This window comes from Sciurus vulgaris, assembly GCF_902686455.1.
Source record: "Sciurus vulgaris genome assembly, chromosome: 12".
In the NCBI taxonomy this organism is placed as follows: Eukaryota; Metazoa; Chordata; class Mammalia; order Rodentia; family Sciuridae; genus Sciurus; species Sciurus vulgaris.
The window spans coordinates 24,123,703-24,146,412 of NC_136473.1; the positions used below are offsets into that span (position 1 = coordinate 24,123,703).

At 35.6% G+C, this 22,710-nt stretch overlaps 1 protein-coding gene across 1 annotated transcript in view; it reads right to left on the minus strand.

Moving 5' to 3' along the window:
* SPAG6 (sperm associated antigen 6) overlaps nucleotides 1-22,710 on the minus strand; it is a 71,089-nt gene that overhangs the window by 16,684 nt on the left and 31,695 nt on the right. The window contains exons 5-9 of the mRNA XM_079107048.1: nucleotides 11,748-11,953; nucleotides 10,710-10,883; nucleotides 9,383-9,535; nucleotides 6,787-6,978; nucleotides 218-334 (exon numbers count right to left, since the gene is read on the minus strand). Coding sequence (XP_078963174.1) covers nucleotides 218-334; nucleotides 6,787-6,978; nucleotides 9,383-9,535; nucleotides 10,710-10,883; nucleotides 11,748-11,953 — 842 coding nt within the window. The remainder of the gene's footprint in view (nucleotides 1-217; nucleotides 335-6,786; nucleotides 6,979-9,382; nucleotides 9,536-10,709; nucleotides 10,884-11,747; nucleotides 11,954-22,710) is intronic.

A 22,710-nucleotide genomic window follows, 5' to 3' on the forward strand; every position in this document is an offset into this window, starting at 1 on the left:
AACCACATCCCCAGCCCTATTTCGTACTTTATCTAGAGACAGGGTCTCACTGAGTTGCTTAGCACCTTGCTTTTGCTGAGGCTGGCTTTGAATTGGTGATTCTCCTGCCTCAGCCTCCCAAGCCACTGGGATTACAAAAGACGTGGGCCACTGCGCCTAGCTAACAAATCATTTTTATTTTCCTACCCTTCTTACAGGCTAAGAGAGCAATTCTTACCTTACTGAACTGTCCAACCACATGCTTCAGAATATTGGGAGGAGCATCATACAGAAATGGTTCAAGCGCTGGTAGATAGGTACATTTTTGTAGGATACTTTTAATGGCTTTTTTGCTCTATTAAATACAAAGCAAAATGCATATGAAATTGAGTAACCAATGAAAGTTTCACAAAAATTCATGTCTTACATTCCTGGAATTTGAAAATGAAATCAATTTCCCAGTTTAACATGCAGTTGCTTCATTTTTAAAAATAACTGTCTGAAAAACTCCTAGTTTTGATTGGTTTTATCATAGAATACCCTGACAGTTGTCTTTCTGTTTAAAATATACAGGGTTTATAGAGTTCTTAAAATATCTATCAAGAGATTAAAATTTTAAAACATAAATACATATTATTATATTAGTATTATTATAATATTTATTTATTAGTGTAACAGTTGTGCATATGAAACCATGAGATAACTAATACATCCTATTTCTCCCAATCAACAAATATGAGAAAATAATGTAGTTTAATGTAGAATTCTGTATTCTCCAAAAGATTATTACATATGTAGTCAGAAATATCTGCTGTGTGCATTATTCAATGTGCATCTGCAGAATGCAATAATAGATTATGTGAAGAAATTTCCCCATCCTTAGATGGAAGCAAAACAAATAGGATCTATTCAGCTGTCAAGAAAAGCTCCTCTCAACAATAGGCAGTGGATCACCTACAAACAAAAGTATAGGTACCACATGTACCTCCCCCCACACACACACCTAGCACTATTCCATATTTCAAATTGACACCATGTGGTGCTTCTCCCTGCCACAGTGTGACTGAAAGAAGGTCTTGATACAACATAGCACACTGCTGCAGCCCGCTCTGAAGCCATGGCTGATTGTGATTTTGTTTCCTTGTATTACAGCCTGTCCCTTTCATTTCAGAAAGTTTCACAATTGTGCCTATCTATAGGCATTTTCCACTAGAATTCCACATCCGCTTCTATACGGTTTTGTGATTCAGTGCATCCATACAGACTTTGCTCTATTTAACCATTCTCTCTCTCTGGCCTTAGTCAACCTGGTCTTCTGGGATTATGATCTTGTTATTGAATGTTTAGCAATGCTCTTAAAATGAAGGAGCATTTTAATCTTCGCATTATTTTATAACTGGTAAATGGATTCAGCAAAAACGTTCAACCTATTTCTGCTACCACTAAAGGATCTCTTGAATTTAAGATTTCTCAGAAACCCAAATAAAATAGTCATGTATAACCTATTATCTCTTAACACATTTGTCCTCAAACACTGTTTCATAAATTAGATTAAAAGAAGGAATGTAAGAAATGCAGCCACACTCTTTACCACTAGTGTAAGTTGGAATTAAACTCTCAGTTCCCAATTTGCCTGGTTATACAGTTCCTTTGTGACCATCTTAAGATCATAGTGACCTCCATAGGCCAACAAATTTAACTTAACCTCCATTGGTAACAAGGCCTAGTAACTGTGGACCAGAGATCACATCCACTATACTACACAGACAGCCTTACTCTTATTCTAATAGTTCTAAATTGATGATGTACTGTCGAATTACTAATCAAGAACTCTTGAAAGAATTCTAATGACACTAGAAATTCACTGAACATTACTATCCTTCATCCGGAAGAAATAAACTCAATTTATAGCTATATTCTTATAGGTAGGAATGCATATCATGATAATCAGCTATATTATTCAACATAAAAGAAATATCAGTTAATTCAGATTTTATTTACATGTCTATTTCTGAGTTTAAGATTTTTAACAACTTTATCAAGATACAATTTATAATAAATTCATTGATTTTTTAAGTATACAATTCAATTAACTTTAATAAATCTGCAGAATTATGTGACCATTCCAAAAATTCAATTTTATCATTCCAAAAAAAGCCTCATGCCCATTTGTAGTTGGGCTCCTTATTCCCTCTTGCTCTTAGTCCCACCATCTTCAGGCAACTACTAATCTACTTTCTGTCTATATAAATTTGGCTTTTTTGGACAACTGATATGAATTTAATCATACAATTTGTGAACTTTGGTGCTTGGAATATTTCATCACATACAATGTTTGTGAGGTTCATCCATTTTGTAGCATGTATCAGTCCTTTGTTCTTCTTCAACATCAAATAGGATTCTATTATATGGATTTACAATATTTTGTTCATCCATTCACTAGTTGATGGACACACAGACTGTATCAACTTTTGGCTATTATGGATAACGCTGTTATGAAAATTTATAGGTAAGTTTTTATGTAGTCAAGAGTTTTCATTTCTCTTGGGTAGATATCTAAGACAGAACTCATTGGGTAATGATGATATATTTATGTTCAATATTTTGGGAAACTGCCAAACTATTTTTCAATATAACCACAACATTTTATATTCCTACTAGCAATGTAAGAGGGTTCAAGGTTCTGCAGATAGCAGTCAATGCTCATTGTTGTCTGGGCAAAGGTGTAAATAGATATTTCTCCAAAGAAAACATACAAATGGCCAAAAAGTATATGAAAATATTTTCAGCATCATTAGAGATTAGACAAACGCAAATCAAAACTGCAATGAGATACCAAACCACACCCATTTAGGAAGGCTGTAATCAAAAACAAGGATAATAAAAGCTAGCAAGAATATGGAAACATTGGAGCCCTCTTATATCTGTGGTGGGAATGTAAAATGGTTTGGTTACATTGACATGGCAGTTCCTCAAAATATTAAAGTTACCAATGACCCAGGAGTTTCACTTCTAGTTATATACTGAAGAGAAATGAAAACACATCCACACAAAAACTTGTACAATAATATTCACAGCAGCCTTATTTGTAATAGTCAAAGAGTAGAAATAATCCAATAACCATCAATGGGTGAATGAATAAACAAAATATGGTATATTAATACAATGGAATATTACTTGGAAATAAAAAGGAAAATACTAATATATGCTATAATATAGAGGAATCAAAACTAACACTACATAGTAAAAAAGTCAGGCACAAAAGGCCACATATGTTGTATGATTCCATTTAAAATAAATGTCCAGACAAGAAAAATCCACAGATACCCAAAAGTAAATTGTAATGGTTGCCTGGGGCGATGCAGAGTGTATGTGAAGTGACTGCTGATGGGTACATCATTTCTTTGGTGGGGAATAAAAATGTTCTAAAATTAGTTTGTGGTGATGGTTTCATAATCTTGTAAGTATATTATAAGTCATTGAATTTTAGGCTTTAAGTAGGTAAATTGTATGGTATGTGAATTATATCTCAATAAAGCTGCTAAAAAATGTAAAAGTTGGGACGGGGTACAGGGTTCAGTGGTGGAGTACTTGCCTTGCATGCAGGAGCACTGGGTTAAGTCCCCAACACTATGCAAAAATTTTTTTAAAGTGAGGACAGAATAACCATAAACACAGAAATACAACAGCTGTATCAAATACATTAGAAATAATTTTATAACTAAATAGAATAAACTGATTCAAATACCACAAGATAAAATGGAACATTTCAATGATGTCTCCAAATTAAAACAAATGAAAATGCAAATGCATAAATGTTTTCACAATAAATACAGATAAGCTTATTAGATCAAAGACTTTTTTGTTTTGTTTTGCTTTGATTAAGGTATTTGGAATAACATAAGAGCAGGCAAATAATAAGGATAAGTGACAACAGGAGAGAAATTCTAAAAGGCTGCTCATTGGTTCTGCTGGACTGGAACCAATTAGAGAATGCTTATAGAAGCTGACATGCCTTTGGGACAAATGAACTTCAACATGGCCTTGTAATTTGAAGGCTGCCACAAATTAACAAATGAGAAATGCCAAGAGATAATTCCTGGTGCTCTTATAGATACACTTTTCCCTACTGGGAGAGGGTCAAATCAAACAGGCTTGAATGGACTTCATTCTTAAGCCATTAAAACAACAACTGGTACAATTCAAGAGAATATGGGAAAGAAAAGGAATGATCAAGTCCATACAATAAGAAAATATTTGGACAGACTTCAAGTCTTGGGAAGTCTGCTCACAGGATAATGCCTGATGAAGATCCACATTTTAATTTAGTACCCAGTATATTTCCTGAAAGTAAATTCTGTGTCACATAAAAGCAGAAGGAACTTAAGTATTAGTTAACATATTAAAGCCATCTTTGATAAACTAAAACATGACAAAAGTTATCTTCCTTTAAAAATAAGATTTTCAAATTAATTTTATTCCAGTGATATTTATATAACAAAATAATCTTTAAAAAACTAAGCTATATACTTAATAGTATATAAAAATCATAGAGGGTTACCTAAGTGACTCTTCACAAGGGTTTCTTAAGTTATAATTATTATCAACTCCACTATTAATCATTCATGCTCTACTACATGTATTCTTTCATTTTATTTCCAAAAAAAGGAAAATAAAAGTTGTCAAATGCAGGAATCTGAAAGAATAAAGATTATTTTTAAAATACTAAGAATTCATCTGTAAATAATCTCTAAATTGAGCATGCTTACTATTATAGCCTGGGCACAGTTTATGCCTGCAGAGGAGGCTAAGAGTCACTGAATCACTGGAAATAAGGGCTGGGGGATGAGAAGTGATGAGGACTGAGGAAAGAAAAACAAGTACAAGAAGATGGGGAGGAGAGGAGGAAAAAAGAGAAGGAAAAAGATAATAATGATAATGGGTTAAGAAATATGAGGTCAGAAGAGGATGACATATATACATTTAAATTATATATGTATAGGTGTGTGTATAGACCAATCAAACCTGGAAATGGAGTTGTGGCTTCTCATCAGAAAGTCGAAGAATCAGAGACCTGCTAAACTAAAGACTTAGAGAACACAATCTTTTTTCCCACCAAGCATTGCCAAAATTGTCTCAACACTGGAGGCCTGTGAAGGAAGCCCTAAATCTATTAAATCATTGTTTTGAGCTAGAAAGTCTTTAACAAATGAAAAAAAACAATGTTAATCTTGGAAGTCAACTTCCTTCAATGTACTTGTAGAGAAATAATATCACCAAATGAACATAAATTCATTTTTGTAAACTTGTAAGTCAAATTAATGATTCATTATACATAACTGAGTCCCTAACCTATATAGTTTATTTTCCTGCCTCATTATACCATCTAAAGTTATGTTTCAGCAACTGTGTTTTCCTATTTGTCAATTTATTGTTTTAATTAAAATTTAAATGTATTTTGATTTACTATTATTAATTATTTTTGGCAGAGTGCTCCTGTTACCCAAGGTCTTACACATACTAGGCAAGCATTCCTATCACTAAGCTATATCCCTAGCCCCATAATTTTATTTTGAATTGTCTTTTCTATGAACTCCCCTCAATCCAAGTCAATTCCACAAGCTGCTTTCAAAGTTACATACTTTGAACTGGGGAAGTAGCTCAATGGTAGAGTGCTCACCTTGCATGTACAAGGCCCTGGGTTCAATCCTAGTAACATACACAAGTTACATGTTATCCTAAGAGGAAGTACACTGGAAAATATTTTTTCTTTGACAGTGTAAAACTGTTAAACAACCCGTCCTATTTTATATTCAAGTTTTGTGTATCACTTTAGTAGCTAATAATATTTTTTATTAAACTTGCCTATTTAAAAATGATTTGGGCTGGGCACAGTGATGCACTCCTGTAATTCCAGTGACTTGGGAGGCAAAGGCAGGAGGATTGCAAGTTCAAGGCCAGCCTCAGCAACTTAGTGAGGCCCTAAGCAACTTAAGGAGATCCTATCTCAAAAAAAAAAAAAAAAAAAAGTGCTAGAAATGTAGCTCATGGTAAAGCACATCTGGGTTCATTCCCCAGTACCAAAATAAATAAAACAAAAATAAAAATGATTTGATGAGTTTTATGAATTATTTTTTAAAGGAACAAATAAATACAAGACATAGAATTTAAAAATCAGTCAGCCTTGAAGTTAAGAGGGTTAAAATATATGGCTTCAGGAATACTTTCCAATTAGTTGTATTACACCTTTGAAAAGCACCTTCAATTATTTTGAACTCAATTTAAATGTAAAATGAACCAAAGACCTTTCCAGCAATTTCCAAGTAAAAAATTGTATTATTTTTTAATTCCTACTTCACAGGAAAAGTCAACAGGAATATGAAAGGCAATAAGTAGACATTCATTTTACAAATTTGCACCTGGATGTCTTTAAAATACATCACTGATTTACAGAGACAAGGGTAACCAGTTTTTAAAGAGAGATCTCGATTCTTTTGATAAGTTTTTATGGCTTTTTTTTTGGGGGGGGGGGACTGGGGACTGAACGCAGGGGTACTCCACCACTGAGCCACATCCCCAGCCCTTTTAATTTTTTTTATTTTGAGACAGGATCTCAGTAAGTCATTATTTTGAACTTGCTATCTTTCTGCCTCAGCCTCCTTGAGTCATATGAGCCACCATGCTCAGCTAAATTTGTATTTCTTGACTTATAAAAGCAATATTTTCCATAATTAAAACCATGTATTTTTTAAAATGACTCAAAAGTCTAACAAATAATCAAAAAACCTTTAAGAATAAAGCACTTACTTTCACTTGTAGATCCTCAGAACTCTCAGGTGACATGTACAAAGAAAGCAGAACTGGCAAAGTATTTGTGACAGCGACAGCCCGGGCATGTTCAGGAGTGTGTCTCCCAATCTGTCCTAAGGCCCAAGCAGCAGCAGCCTTAATATGATCTTCTGGTTCTTCTGACAGGCAGATTGACAACTGCGGTACACCCTGCAGCGGTGATCAAAAGAGCAAGTGTTATAAATCTAGAGCAGGATTAAAGAGTCTTCTGTGTCTTTCAAACATTAGAAGAAATCATTTCAGCCTTGATCCTTTTTTCCTAAATGGTTCAATAAATGAGCACATCACAGGGGCTGTCATTTCTTAAGTCAATAAAATCACTAGAACTAAATTACCTTAATTATCTGTAACAATCCAACTTAACTACGAATATCTCTACTAGCTTTTACCCGGCAAACAGAGGGACATTTAACCAAACAACAGATGTCATAGACTAGGCAAAACCAGATTCCACTGTTTAGGATCTCAAAACATTTTATTTTCCTTTGCTAAAAAAGTTAATTTAGAATTTTTAAAGGAATTATCTTCCTGCCAAGTACAATACATCTGAGAACAGAATAAATACTGTAACTCGAAATGAATAAGAAGCCTAACTAAATACCTTTAGATGAAATACATGCACTAATATCTTTCCTGAAATAGAATATAAATAATTTTCCATTAATTTTGTTCAACTTTTAAATTATAGTTTTGCTCATTTTAACATGATTGAATGTCAAAGTGGAAATGATTATTTTTGTCACTCAGATAGCATGTGCTTACATTTTACATTTTAGGCTTCAATTTCATCTAAATAATAAAGATAACAATTAACTGAACAGCCACAAACACATAACAGTTCATATACCCAAGAAAAAATAGAATAACCCCAATCAAATTCTAATTCTAGATTCTGCACAGGCATAATTTTCTAACTAATTTGAGACTATAGTAATTACCTCAAATTTAGTACCACAAAAAACTATATTCACATGGTTGTCACCATAGCAAAGGCCAAAATCATCATATATACTTTTTCTCCTCCATCTCTTAACTTGGTTAAGACCAATTTCCTAAAGAGACCTGCCATATTTCTTCATTTGCTCCTTCCTACAACTAGAAATGCACGTCTGCCAATACAAAAGGTCAGACCTGTCTTCAGAGTGAAGTAACTTTGTAGAAAGCCGTCCTTCTATGATAGAACAAGGCCGAAGATGAAGGAGAAGAGCAGACAGCCCTCCACCTGACCCCAAGCTCTGCCTTACTGGCCTCCATTGTTATGAATATCACGTGAGATAGGGAGCACGCACATGCTTCAAAAAAAATTATAAGGCGGTATTTAAATGTAGGGGGTTATTAACAGTCCCTGGACAACCACACAGAAAAAGGAGAGAAAGCTACACTCCTGGGTGGTGCCTCTCTGACTGCCGCGGCCACCTTGATCTTAACTAAGTGAAAAACAAAACCAGGTGGGAGAGGCCAGCAGCAGCCCGAGACCAAAGGGGAGCGCTTCCCGGTCGGCTTGCGAGGACGCGGAGGAAGCACTGGCAGCGGCTGCGGCCTTCATCGTTCCTCCTACGCGGGAGCTTTCTGACTCTCCACAAAAGAACTGAGGATCAAAAATCCCAGAAACATCCTTACTGTGACTCTTCCGAAAGCACCACTACTACTCTAGTCTCTGTCACAGCGTGTGGTAATAGAAGAACAAAAGGAAAAGAACAGGATAAAAAGGAGTGGAGCAAAGAATCATCGTGGAATAGGTAGAAAATAAAGATCTGAGTCTCCTTTTTATTCTGAGGATTAGCAAGGGATAAAAAAAAATCCACATTTCTGTTTAACATACAGCAGCAGGTTTTCTACACTGATAAGAAACCCACACCCTAGAGGGTCGCCACACACACTTTAAGCACACAAAGCCTTTGAAGCATTCTACAGAGATCAATATTTATTCATCAACATATTTTGTGAGCACCTACTACGTACCAAGGCTGCACTATGGTGGGTTTATACAAAGTTGTCAACTGAGATAAGGCAAAATCCCTAGGAAACAAGAAACACTGCTATCTGACCTGTGCTGTGATAGCCTCGTTTAAGCAGAGAAATTAGTTTATGAAAGCTGAGTGAAAATGAATTTAAAAAGATGTTCTAGCCATTGCCATCTCCTACCCAATGACAGGAAAGGGGGGAAGGATAAAGCTCAGAACAGTGAAAGTGACTACTGAGCATGCAATTCTAATAGTTTTTAACCAAAGTATGTATGCTTTACATGTTTGTAAATATGCACAATTCTTCAAGATATTATAATATTTAAATACAGAAAGCAATAATACTCGAAACAGTTGATATCAAACTCTGAGTAAAACTTTAAATTTCCTGTAACCTAAACCTTTCTTCAAGGATTGCTTTAGGAAACTCAAATAAGCATTGGAAAACACACTGAAACAACTGAAATCTTTTTCAGGTAATTCTGTTTTCTGACCAGTTCTATTTTATATTCTGTGGAAGAGTCTCAATCTGTAGTTCTGTCTTAGAATATCTTGCTGTAATAACTAGGAGAAATGAAGCAAGAACGAACCTTGGAAATGATGACTGCCATTGCTAGATTTTCAGAATGAGCCGCCACATAGCCCAGCATCATGATGCCAGGCAGCCTTATATTCCCTCTGCAGGACCCGACACAATCAATCACAGCAGCTACTCCTCCCGCGTTAACTATCAGCTGAGCAAGCTAAAAGAGAAGAACAAGAGCTAGACGATCGGGGCTGGAAAGCAAAGGATGATCTTTAAATATTAAGCCACACTTTATTTAGAACCTAAAACAACTAGTAAAATGGAAATATCATTTAGAGAAATTATGGTTTTAAAGAAATACACAAATATAATAGCCCTGCTAATTCAAACACACAAATATACTCACTGTGAGAGTCTTTACTCGACGGTTTAATTTTTCATGCCTTGGTGGCACAACTTTTATCCCTATTATAATGGATGTCAAAATTCCTCACCTAGACACTAAGCCTAGGGCTAGTTCATAACTAGCTAACTATTGAGACCCCAATCACAATGTGTAAGAAGCAGATTAATCACTCAATGCTGAAAGACAATGTCAATCTTGAAATATGCTAACCTAATTATCTCCCCTTTAACAATGATTACTAGCTGCATGCTCTTCAATTTTTAAAAATATCAACCAAATAAAGATGTTAGATGAAATAAAAATGAATCTTTAATGTGTAATGATATGAAAATTGATTAGTCAAGATATATACAGAAAAAAGAAAAAGTTTCAGAATCAACATCCGCTTGCTTTGTTTCTAATTCTTTCACATCTGAGATCTCAGAGCAGGAAATGATCATGTAAGAGCAGCTATTAGAGTGGTCACACTAGATCAGGGGACCTTTGTGGTCTATCCCAACCTAGAAGTATAATATTCTGACTACTCCCAGCTGACATAAAATAATAAGGATGACAGAAGCTCATAGTCCCCACAATCTAGAGAAGGGAAGCTGGAAATGATTAAAAACTGAAATTTCAACTCAAACTCCATTAGTATGACCCAGTGGTTCTCAAATGGGGGCAATTCTGTCCCCTGGGGAACATTTGGCAACCTATAGAGACATTTTTGATTGTCACCACTTGGGGGGAGGGGTGCTACTGGCATCTAGTGGGCAGAGCCCAGGGATGCTGCTAAACAATTCTATAACGTATAGGAAAGCTCACCACAACAAAGGATTACCTAGTCCAAAATGTCAACAGTGCTGAGGCAGAAAATCCCTGACCTAACTAGATCCTGTGGCACAACCCTCCAGCCCATAAATAAAACTGTTTCATTTGAAAAATAAAATTAAGTGTTATTGTATCTTGAAGGTTTAAAAAAAAAGCAACAAACTTTTTTTTTCACCTCTGGTGTATGTTTTGCAATCTCTCTGATTAAAGTAGAAGCATTTTTCTTCACGTAGTCATCTTTGTCCTTCAGACAGGTAAGTACAACCGGAAAAATCTCTGCTTCAACAACCATTTCTGCCAGATCCACAGAATGTTTTGCAATCTGGCTAAGAGCTGAAAGGATCTGACGCTGTTAAACAAAAACAAGCAAAAAACAACAAAAACATTACATAGAATCCCCTAGTCCACTACAGAGTTCAGATGTAATTTAAATAGCTAATATCCAAATTCTTTTATTAAAAAGAAAAAAAATTAAATAATATAACCTAAGGTTTCTGAATTTTGAGACTTTCACATCCAAGTCTTATACTCAATTGTTTTTTAATTCCCTAGTTTCTAAATTAGTTCTTGACTGACCATTTAAAAATTCTATTACAGATTATGAAAGAATATGACTTTTTGAAGAAGACCATTTCTTAATCATGCAATACTTAAATGGTTAATTTATGACACGTGGTAATTTAATACAGAAATGGTTAAGCAGAACTAACATTTTTAGCATGATTTGATACTATTTCAAAGAACTTTCTGTTGCTTAGCTAACATTAATAATTTTGGAACTTTATAGAGTATAAATATGAGAATACGAAAGTATAATCGGTGACTATTAACTGATAATAATTTGGGAATGCTATAAAAAAGACTAACATAAATATAACCATTTTCAAAAGAAACTTGAATATTATGGTGGCAGGCTAGAAAACCCTTAGGTCCCATCCAACCCTGAGATTTGATTCATTCTTTTAATGGTTAATGTTAATGTCAATGTTACTTCCAATTTTAAACATTGCATGTAGTTTTCCCAATTTTATTATCTAATCCTTATAGCATTCTTTTCACATATTAATGGGCCATAGACATAATATAGTCATGTCTGCTTTCAATGAAAATTTACTAATTATTTTTGGCTGTATAATATTAATCTGGCAAATTTCCATTTTTTTAGATTGTTAGACGCCTGGTTTGTTTGTCTCTTAACTTTATTTTTAAATACCTTCAACTTAGCATCAGGGCTGAGGATCATCTGGGCTAAGTGAGCAATCGCTCCTGCGTCCACTACTGTCTGTGCTAACTCTGGAGAATGCTTTGAAATATCACTGAGGGTTGAAGCAGCAATCCTTTTCAAAGCAATTTCTGGCTCCTGGATACAGAGTACTAAAAGAGGAACAGCTCCTGCATCCACCACAGCTTGTGACAGTTCTGTGGGTCCAAGAAAAGTAATTAAGTGAGTATGGGTGACTGACCCTTGTGCAAGCCATTTTTCACCCTGACAGATACAGCAAAGAAAAAAGGGGAGGGTGTACTTCACTCTCTCGACATCTGCATTTCAAATCAGCCTTCCTAGTTTCATAAACCATGTGGACCAATCCTGAGCTGAAAAGAACACAGGTCAATAGATGGACCTCCATTTACATGAACACATTTGAGGTAGATTAGGCTGAAATGGCTTGTTATTCTTTTTTTTTTTTTTTTTTTTAAGAGAGTAAGCAGATGTCAGCTGTTTAAGCTCTGACAATTCTGCACTTCTCAATAGGCAAGCATTTTATGCATGGTTTACAATAACAGAGAAAATTAAAGTACCAAAAATTTACCAACCACACTAATTAGGCAGTATTTTGTGCTATTTACGTGAGTAAACATTAACATGAATCTTGTGCCAATAATGTCGATTTTTAAATTCCTTTCATCTTGTAATACTTTTAAGAGATTTTTAAACACTTTATACAAAATAAAAAGCTGTGTTTTCATTGTGCATTAAAAACACTTTCAAAAACGAGATTTACAACTGATCAACATACTTTTTAAAATATAAATGTTAATGTTTGGATAAAGGAATAATTTCATCTTAACTATGTTACACATTAGAAATCAAGTAAATGTCTTTTGAATACACATGTTGATTTACTTGTGTGTCCAAGGACAATAGCTATAAAAATAATACATTTTAAATTATACAGAATGGGAGACAGGCAGGCAGACCCATATAATATATGTATAAAAAATGTCTTTTGAGAAGCATAAAGCACCATACATAGTTACAGATTCTACTCTCATTGCATTCATGATCTCTTACTGAATCACATATACCCATTTCCATAATCTCCTCCTTTCAAATTATGCTTTTATTTCCCAGATTTGAAGTGCCCTAACCATAAATAAATGTCTTGTCAAGCTAAAATACCTACTTGGCATATCACTTAAAGTATTTAATTTGAAGAAAATTTAGTGCTAAAATTTTCAAAAGATTGGTATTATCACATTTTCAAAAAGAAAATAATGTTAACAAATACAGGTTAGTGTCTACAACTTGTTTTCCTTAAATTATCATAATTATCTCAATACTGTATAAACAGTTTATTCATTCTTTCATTAAACAGGTATTAATGGAAGGTTATTAGGTGCCAGGCTCATTCAACTCTGGTGCCAACAATACACTTCTGCAAATTAACGCTACATTCATTAGCAAAGATGTTTCCATTTTTAAAATCCAGTGTGAAATATGGTATGCAATGGGAAGTTCATATGTAATCTCAAGAACCAGAGATCGATAAGAGGAAAAAAATTTTTTGTTTTATTTTTTTAAAGAAGACAACAGTAAAAAGACTGTTAAAATCTTGTGTAACAGAAATTTAACAGGTTCCTCAGAATTAATCTCTAGGATGCTGCTACGATCAAGACAGCAGGTTAAACAGATGATCAATTTTCCCTCCTATACCCCACACCCACTCACCCCATGTAAAGGAAGAAAATTTAAAGTATATGTAATATTGAAATACAATATTCACATTTGCTGTTAAGTATTAACAGGGTCCTTAAGAATTCAATTCAATCCAAATTATACAGATATTGTATGGTAATACCAACTTTATATGTACCTATACTAGAATACAATGGGCTGAACATATGTTCCAAGAAAGTATAAGAATTAATTCATCTACTTATATATTTTCATTTTTATATAGTTTCTAGTAATTGATTCAAGAATATGCAGTAAACCACAGCTATGTAAAAGTGCTATTAACCAAATATCAAGGTTCTTTTTTCTTTTTTATTATTTATTATTATTTGTGTGTGTGTGTGTGGTGCTGGGGATTGAACCCAGGGCCTTGTGCAAGCAAGACAAGCACTCTACCCACTGAGCTGTATCCCCAGCCCTCAAGGCTCTTTTTAAACACAGCAATTATTTTTATAATTTCCATGCCTTTGATCTTTTCCTTGAAATGATTGCTAAATTGCCATATCCTCCTTCCCCTGAATTCTATAATGCTAATAGTAAAGCAAACTGTTCTCCTGACTTGTTACCCAATTCTATCCTAAGCAGTTTTCTGTTTTCTCCTGAGTAGTGCTGTTCAATGTGGGGAAGGCTGGGGATGATATGGTCCTAGAGGAAGATTTGCCATGATTGAGTTCAGCAATTTTGTACTTGCAATTTCCTATTCTTTACATCTCCAAATGCATATGATCCTACAAAGTTGGGATCTGCTGTTGAGTGGTATATACTGTCCCTTTAAAATGTTATTCTAAGACAGTATATATATATATATATATATATATATATATATATAAACATGAAATTGGCCTAAGTATCATACCATACTATGTGTTACATATACTACAGACAATTTCATCTTGCCTCTATCATCACCTTTTTTCCTATGGCATATCTTTCTCCTTTTCCCTATTATTGCTTCCTCTGGCATTTCTGTGCTAGTCACTGTTGGTGTCTATCAAATAGCCTTTGTCAGTCAGAGCATGGGCTTGTGAGGTCATCCTGACCAATGGGACCTGAGTGGAAGCCAGCTGGAAGCATCTGCAAAAGGGTCTTTTCCTTGTAATAAACTGAGATTCACAGGAGAAAATACCGCCTCTTCTTTGTTGGACATGCTTATGTCTGCAAATGACATCTGGAACTCCAACATACATCCATCTTACAACTATAACAGAAGAAATCACCAATATGCTGAGGATGGCTGAGTACAAAAATGAAAAACATATGGGTCCTCCATGACACTGTTCAGCTGCAGAACCAACCTTGGAACTGCCCTGAATCTGAACTTTGTGTCATGTGAAATAAAAAATGTCCTTTTTGTTTAAGCCACTTGTAGTTGCTGTTCTGTAACTTAAAGCTGAAAACATCCTGATATAATTCTTTTCTCTCTGATACATACATATTTTCTTATTTTCCTTCACTCATCAAATGTTCATTAAGTGCTTACTATGTGCTAGAAACTTGGCTAGATGTGGGGGAAACAGAATAGAGTAAAACACTGTTCTCTGTTCTAGAAGACCCTGCTCAGGGCAACTGTATGAACTGATCACTACCAAATCAGAGCAGAGACAGGAGTCAAATTCACGGAGTGTTCAAGAGAAATGTACACAGGGATGTCATTTTAAGACGTGTTTCCATTTTCCTTTTCTACTTAAAAAAAAAAAAAAATAGGAACCAAAACATAAAAAATTCTGAACATCTAAAAATTATTTCCCATAGGAGAAATCTTATGGAGCTCATTTTAAAACTCAAATTTGGAAATAATTTTTTGGATGCTCAATTAATATCATACTTGTGAAATCAAAGGTTGATATGTACAGACTTAGATGCTCAAAACAGATTGACCAAAAAACAGCTGCAAGCCAAGAAATTTATCTTCAGTACCTGAAAATATCTTAATCTCATTTGAAATTTTAAATGAATCTTCAAACTTAATTAAAAAAATACATCTTCTAATATGCAATAATGTGACAATCTTATATACTGTTAGATAGTAAGCAAGATGATAAGGTGGTCATAACTTTAAGCATGCAAAGAAAAAAGCTCCATAAAAATCATACCAACATACTAACAATATAGTGGGTCAGTAGTACTATTAGTAATATAGTTTTCTTCTCTATTTGCCAAATTTTATTCAATATGATTATTTGTTAAAAAATAAAGCATGCTGGGTAAATCGCTCAGTAGTAGAGCACTTGCCGAGCATGATCAAGGCCCTGGGTCTGATTCCCAGAACTAAAAATAATGAAGAAAAATAAACATATCTTCTATCTGTACTTAAAGCTACCACTGGAACTCATTCTATTAACATAATCATCGTAAATGCTAAACGGGCACACAATTTTTAGCTTATTTCTCAATAAAGCAGAAAGTCTCTTGTTTTGAAAATGGTGAGCTGTGTCTCCTTTAAATACTAGAAATTAGTATGTAATTATTCTTTGAAGAATTACTATTGTGCACTAGAAACGTTCATGTATCTTTTCACACTTCATCTGCTGCCTTTAATCATGTCCTTATTACATTTAAGTTAAAATGTTACATTTTTCAAATGTTAGGGGTTATTTTTGACCATTTTTAGACTTAAAATTGTCAGAGAGAATAATCCAATAGTACTTTCCTTATTCACAAATACCAAAGTCATTTATTGTATACATGTAGACAATTGGATGTACAGTCTCAGAATTTGATGATCAGAGGTTTTCAGTAAAGGATTAACTAGTTTTATCTGACTTCATGAATAGCTCACTGGAGTGAAGGAACAGAGACAGCAAGGCAGGTGTCATCTTATCACACTTCTTCGCCCCTCTCAGTTTTCCCATAATTCTTTCTAACGTCACTTATCAGGCTTATTTTTGTGCAATTTTTCGAGTTAATATAACATGGTACTTTGAGGTGAAAATTACTTGCTTCTTACACAATTGCATTTTCTTTTTTTCCCCATTGGGAGTTACACACAACAGCACACACACACATACACACATATATGTATATATGTATATATATGTATGTATATATGTGTATATATGTATGAAAAATATATGTCTACACACACGCACAAGCATGGAATATATCTTATTCTAATTAGGAACCAGTCTTTTGGAGTTATTTTTTTTCCTTTTTTTTTTTTTTTTTTTTTTTTGCGATGCTGGGGATTGAACCTAGGGCCTTGTGCTTTCAAGGCAAACACTCTGCCAACTGAGCTATCTCCCCAGCTCAGGACCCAGTCTTGTGGATATATACAATGTTGAGATTTACTGTGGCATATTCATATATGTACAAAGGAAAGTTATGTCAGATTCATCCCACAGTCTTTGCTATTCCTACCCCCCTCCCTTCCCTCCATTCCCCTTTTTTGCATTTTCTTAAGAATTTTATTCTGTGCTGTTCTTGGGACCTGGTTTTTCTGGTTTGCTTGTTTGTTTCCTAACTACAAGAAGTCTGGATTTGCACTGATCTTTCATTAATAGAGGTGAAGTGTTACAAATTAAGTGGATAAAAATATTCATCTTAGAATAATATTTTAAAACCCTTAGTACAACTTTAAAACAAAACTAACATAGATAAAAGGGAGGACTTTTAAGACCAAAAGCTCTCATAAAATCAGAACTGTCTAGTGCTGGGTGAATGGTACATTAGAACTGACTTCTATGCTGACTAAAAAGGAAGAGGCCAGAGAATAATTGCCAGGCATGGCTGTCACAGATAAAGCCAGTCAGTGGGAGTGGAACCACCACAGGACATAGCTATACCACTTCTGGGTATTTACCCTATAGAATTAAAGTCAGCATACCCATGTTAGTGATATATGCATACCCATGTTTATAGCAGCCCAATTCACAATCACCAAATCATGGAACCAACCTAGATGTCCATTAACAGATGAAGTGATGAAGAAAATGTGGTTCATAAACACAATGGAATGTTATTCAACCATAAAGAAAATGAAACTATATCATTTGCAGGAAAATGGATGGAACATGAGAGCACTATGTTAAATGAAATAAGCCAAACTCAGAAAGTCAAGGATCATATCTTTTCTCTCATACATGGAAGCTAGAAAGAATAAAAGCAAAAACCGGGGAGTGGGTCTCATGAAAATAGGAGGAACACCAGCAGAGTAGAAGAAGGGGACCCAGTGGGAGTGAGATGGGAGGGACAGGGAGGTTCTGGGGAACAAAACTGATCAAATTATATTGTTACACTGTATGCATGTATGATACGTAATGATGAATCTTACTATTACATAAAAAAATCATGCACTAATAAAAAAAAGGGGGGGGGGAACTAGGCAAGTAAAAAAAAAAAAAAAAAAAAAAAAGACATTTTGTTTAAACAGAGCTTGCAAGGATCTCAGCCTCTCTCCAGCGCTGAGAATCAGACCCAGGGCCTTTTCTATGGCAGTAAGTGCTCTACCACTGAGCTTACCTCTCTTCTTAATTATGTCATTTCTAGTTACCTGTTTAGAACAGAAGCAGTAAACTCCGGTGCCCACAGGGTCCAGGCAAGTAACTAAAATACAGTGAAGCCAGAGGAGGCAGGCACAATAAGGGAACTGGGGGAGCAGTAGTAAAGTGAAAAAGTCAAGGCACCATCTACAAGGGGCCGCAGTTCCTTAGCTTCAGCCCCATAGGAACCTACACCAGGTAGGAAAATAGGCCTACGGTTATCTGACCTTTTTCAAATGTGAAATTGCCTAGCTTTTATGTGTTGACAATTTTATTTTTTTAAAGAATACCATGTGAGCAACACAATGCAGACTAAATAAAACACATCCATCCATGGGTTAGCTACAGCCTCAACCACCGTTTCACAACCTCAGGCTTAAATTTTACACCTTTCAATTTTATACCTTCCTAAATGATCTGTGGGAAGCTTTCAGCATATAAATGCTGGTTTTCTTTCTACTTCTAATTCTTGAAGTTGTGCTCTGGGATCATAAAGGAAGAATCACCACAGTGGTTATATAAGAAAAGCCAGGAAAGAATTCCAAGATACTGATGAAAACCTAAAAATTAGCCTACAAAAGAAAAAAAAAAAAAAAAAAAAAAGATTAACCTAAAAAACTATGGATATTATTTTTTCCTCTCATAATGAAGATTTGAGCAAAATTAAGTGATTCTAAGAACTTATAAAAAGGACTCAAAATAAGAGACTTTGGAAAAAATGAGAAAAAAATTAAAAATATATATCTAGCACATCTAATTAAAAATTACAATTCAAAAACTCCTCTGGAAAGCTAATATTTTTAACTATGACTTTTTAGTTTATTTTTTTCAAAAACTCCCTTTCATTCTGTTTCTAAGACCTGCAAAATTTGTATTTGAATATTTTTATTTAAAAAGTACAAGAGAGTCACAAGTCAATCATTTCTTTGCACTTAGATGACCCTATTCAGTTTAAAGAAGGGCTGGGATTTTTTTTATTTGGCCATAAAAACATATACCAATGTCTTTTTTTTTTTTTTTTAGTACGGGTATTGAACTCAGGGGTGCTTTTACCACTGAGCCACATGCCCAGCCTGTTTTTTATATTTTATTTTGAGATGGTCTCACTAAGTTGTTTAGGACCTTGTTAATTTGCTGAGGTTGACTTTGAACTTGTAATCCTCCTGCCTTAGCCTCCTAAACCACTTGGGGTTACATGAGTGTGCCACCATGACCGGCACAATATCATTTTAAAAACTTTTTTGAAACAAAGCAGCTAAAACAATACATTTAAAAGTTGGCTACCACTTGTGGCTTCAATCTTATATTAACAATAATCAGTCATCCTGCCATGGTTTAGATATTAGGTGCGACACAATGCAAGAAGATTTAGAGAGAAATGAATTGGTTACAAGACCCTTAACCCAATCAGTGGAATTAATTGCCTGACAGGGATTAGCGAAGTGGCTACTGCAGACTGGTGGATGTGGCTAGAAGAGGGAGGTCACTGGGGGCATGCCTTTGGGGAATGTATTTTGTTGTGAGGAGAGCTCTCTTTCTCTGCTCCCTGGTGCAATGTCTTGAGATGCTTTCCTATCCCACAGCCTTCCTCCATGATGTTCTGCCTCAACCTTGAGCCCCAAGGAATGGAGCTGGCCTTCTATGGACTAAGACCTCAGAAACCATGAGCCCTCAAATAAACTTTTCCTCCTTTAATTGTTCTTATGGGGTCTTTTGAGTCAAAGCAACAAAAAAGCTGACTAAAACACATCCCATTCAACCAAAATTTTCATGATCAAGTAAAGTTACAATAAAAACAAATATAGTGCTGCAATTGTCCAAGCTGGTTATTTACTGGTCACACTCCAGTATGTAAATAATAGCATTTCCAGCCAGGTGCGGTGGAACATGTCTGCAATCCCAGCAGCTCCGGAGGTTGAGGCAGGAGGATCGATCATGAGTTCAAAGCCAGCCTCAGCAACTTAGCGAAGCCCTAAGTAATTTAGCAAGACCGTCTCAAAAGGGGTGGGGATGTGTCTCAGTGGTTAAGTGCCCCTGGTTTCAACTGCTGGTAATAATAATAATAACAGCATTTCCAAAGCAATTTGTCCAGTTTTCAGTCTAACCTAGCTGTTTACAACTGGTTTAGTAATCTGCTGTTGTGTAACAAATGACACCAAACTCAGAAGCTTTAAACAACAAACATTGGTGTGTGTAGATCAGGAATCTGCAAGTGACTTAGTTGGATGGTCTGGACTCAGGACTTCTCACTAAGCCACAATGAAGGTGTCAACCTAGGCTGCAATCATCTGAGGATCCCAAGCACACTGGTGATTAAGAGGAGTCTAATTCTTTGCCATGAGGGGTTTTACTTTAATGTGAGTGATCCAAAATGGAGAATCAAAGATGAAAGTCTCAGTCTTACAATCTAACCTTGGAAGTGGCATGCTCTCACTTCTGCTGCATTTCTTTGGTACAATGGAGGAGGGAACCACACAAAGATGTGAATACAGAAGACAGGCATCTTTGGGGGTCATCAGAGGTTGGCTTCCACAAAAGTCTTTGTTCCTCACCAACAAGTCTGAGACAACATCCATAAATAACAATGACTCACTTTAGCTATAATTTTAAGCTGGTGTGCAACATCTCCAATTTTAGGTGGAAGTGAGAAAAGCATGGATAGAGAATTTGCATATTATGAAAAAGTGTCATCTGATTTTTTTATCCCCCTCACACTCCATTTTTTCCTAAACTCATATTTCTACCTCACTTTCTTCAACCCAATCATCACACAGAGGTCGAGCGTGAGAGTTTAAGGATCAACATGCATTGTTTTAGTCAATTTTTTCTGCCAGACCAAAAGACCTGACAAGAACCATTTTAGAGAAGTAAAGGTTTATTTGGTGCTCACAGTTTCAGAGGTTCAGTTCACAGATGACCAAATCCATTGCTCTGAGCCCTAGGTAAGACAGAACATTATGGCAAAGAAAGCAGCTCAGAATATTACACCAGGAAGCAGGGTGGCAGAAAGAGACACTGACACTAAGCTCACAAAATATTTCCCACAGGCACATCCCCAATGACCCACCTCCTTTAGTCACCTGCCTACAATCACCACCCAGTTAATCCATTCAAGGGGATTAATGCAATGCTTAGGTTATGGCTCTCAAAAACCCAATCGTTTCACCTCTGAACTTTCTTCCATTGTCTCACACATGAGATTTTGAAGGACACCTCATATTTAAACCATAACATGAATACATACATTTATTTTGAAGACAAAATAATTTGGGCTCCCTTATGAAGTCAAGTGAGGCAACAGGCCAGTGATCTGGAGTTAATGGGACTAGTTAGAAATTACAATTAACTGGATGAACTAACAGCACTTATGGGGCTAAAGAATAAAAAGTAGTTTCGAAACATGGTAAGGAAAAGTCAAGAAACGGAAACCAGTGAAAGTGGGAAAAGATAAAGACTTGAGTATGACCTTGAAAGATAATAGGTAGGAGAAAATTTGAAGTACATTTAGGCCACCACCACCACCACCAATCTAGCATTTTATTTTTAACATCTGAGACTAAGCTGAATAAGGCAAAACTAGAGAGGGTCTGGAATGTCCTTGTAAAGAAGAAATCAACAGAATAATTTATCAGAATCAGATCTTTACAAAATATACTTTTTGTATCTAAAAGATGTTTTCAACTTTTTAAATATAGCATTGCAACCACAGTTGTGGTTTCACTCTACCTGCAATTTTGTATTCCGTTTTTTAAAAATTTAACATGGGAAATGCACATTTTATTCTCCAAGCCTGCCTTCAAGAAACTCAGCCCAATGGGAAGATTGGACAGTAAAAGGCTACAGGTACTTTGATTGAATTCTCTACAAGAACAGGCAAAGAAGAGGAAACAGAAAAGGAAAATAAAAATAAAACATTGGGAGGTTAAAAGGTTAGCATTGAGGCCCAGGAGGCTGAGGCAGGAGGATTGTGAGTTCAAGGCCAGTCTCAGCAATTTAACAAGGCCCTCAGCAACTCAGTGATACCCTACCTCTAAATAAAATATAAAAAGGGATGGGGAAGTTGCTCAGTGGTTAAGCGCAATTTGTTTCCCTCTACTACACTGGAGAGAAGGGTCAAGGTCAAGATTACAGAGGTGGAAAGAACAGCACTTGGAGTTGTGAATCAAAAACTCTGGTTTTAAGCAACCTCTCTTACAGTGCAACAGAAGAAACTCTTCAGGAAGTATTTGAGAAGGCAACTTTTATCAAAGTACCCCAGAACCAAAATGGCAAATCTAAATGGTATGTATTTATAGAGTTTCCTTCGTTTAAAGATGCAAAAGAAGCTTTAAATTCCTGTAATAAAAGGGAAACTGAGGGCAGGGCAATCGGGCTGGAGTTGCAAGGACACACAGGGGATCGCCTAATGCAAGAAGCCAGCCATCGAAAACTCATCTGTCAAACGTCTGTCTGAAGATAGCACTGAAGAAACCTTAAAAGAACCACTGGGTGGCTCTATTTGTGCAAGGACAGTCACTGACGGAAACCAAAGGATTTTTTGGTTTTGTAGACTTCAACAGCAAGGAAGGTGCCAAAGCTGTCAAAGAGGCCATGGAAGATGGTGAAATTGGTGGAAACAAAGTTACCTTGGACTGGGCCAAGCCTAAAGGGGAAGGTGGCTTTAGGGTGGTGGTGGAGGCAGAGGAGGCCTTGGAAGCAGAGGTGGCAGCCCAAGAGGCAGAGGGCAAGGAGGAGACCACAAG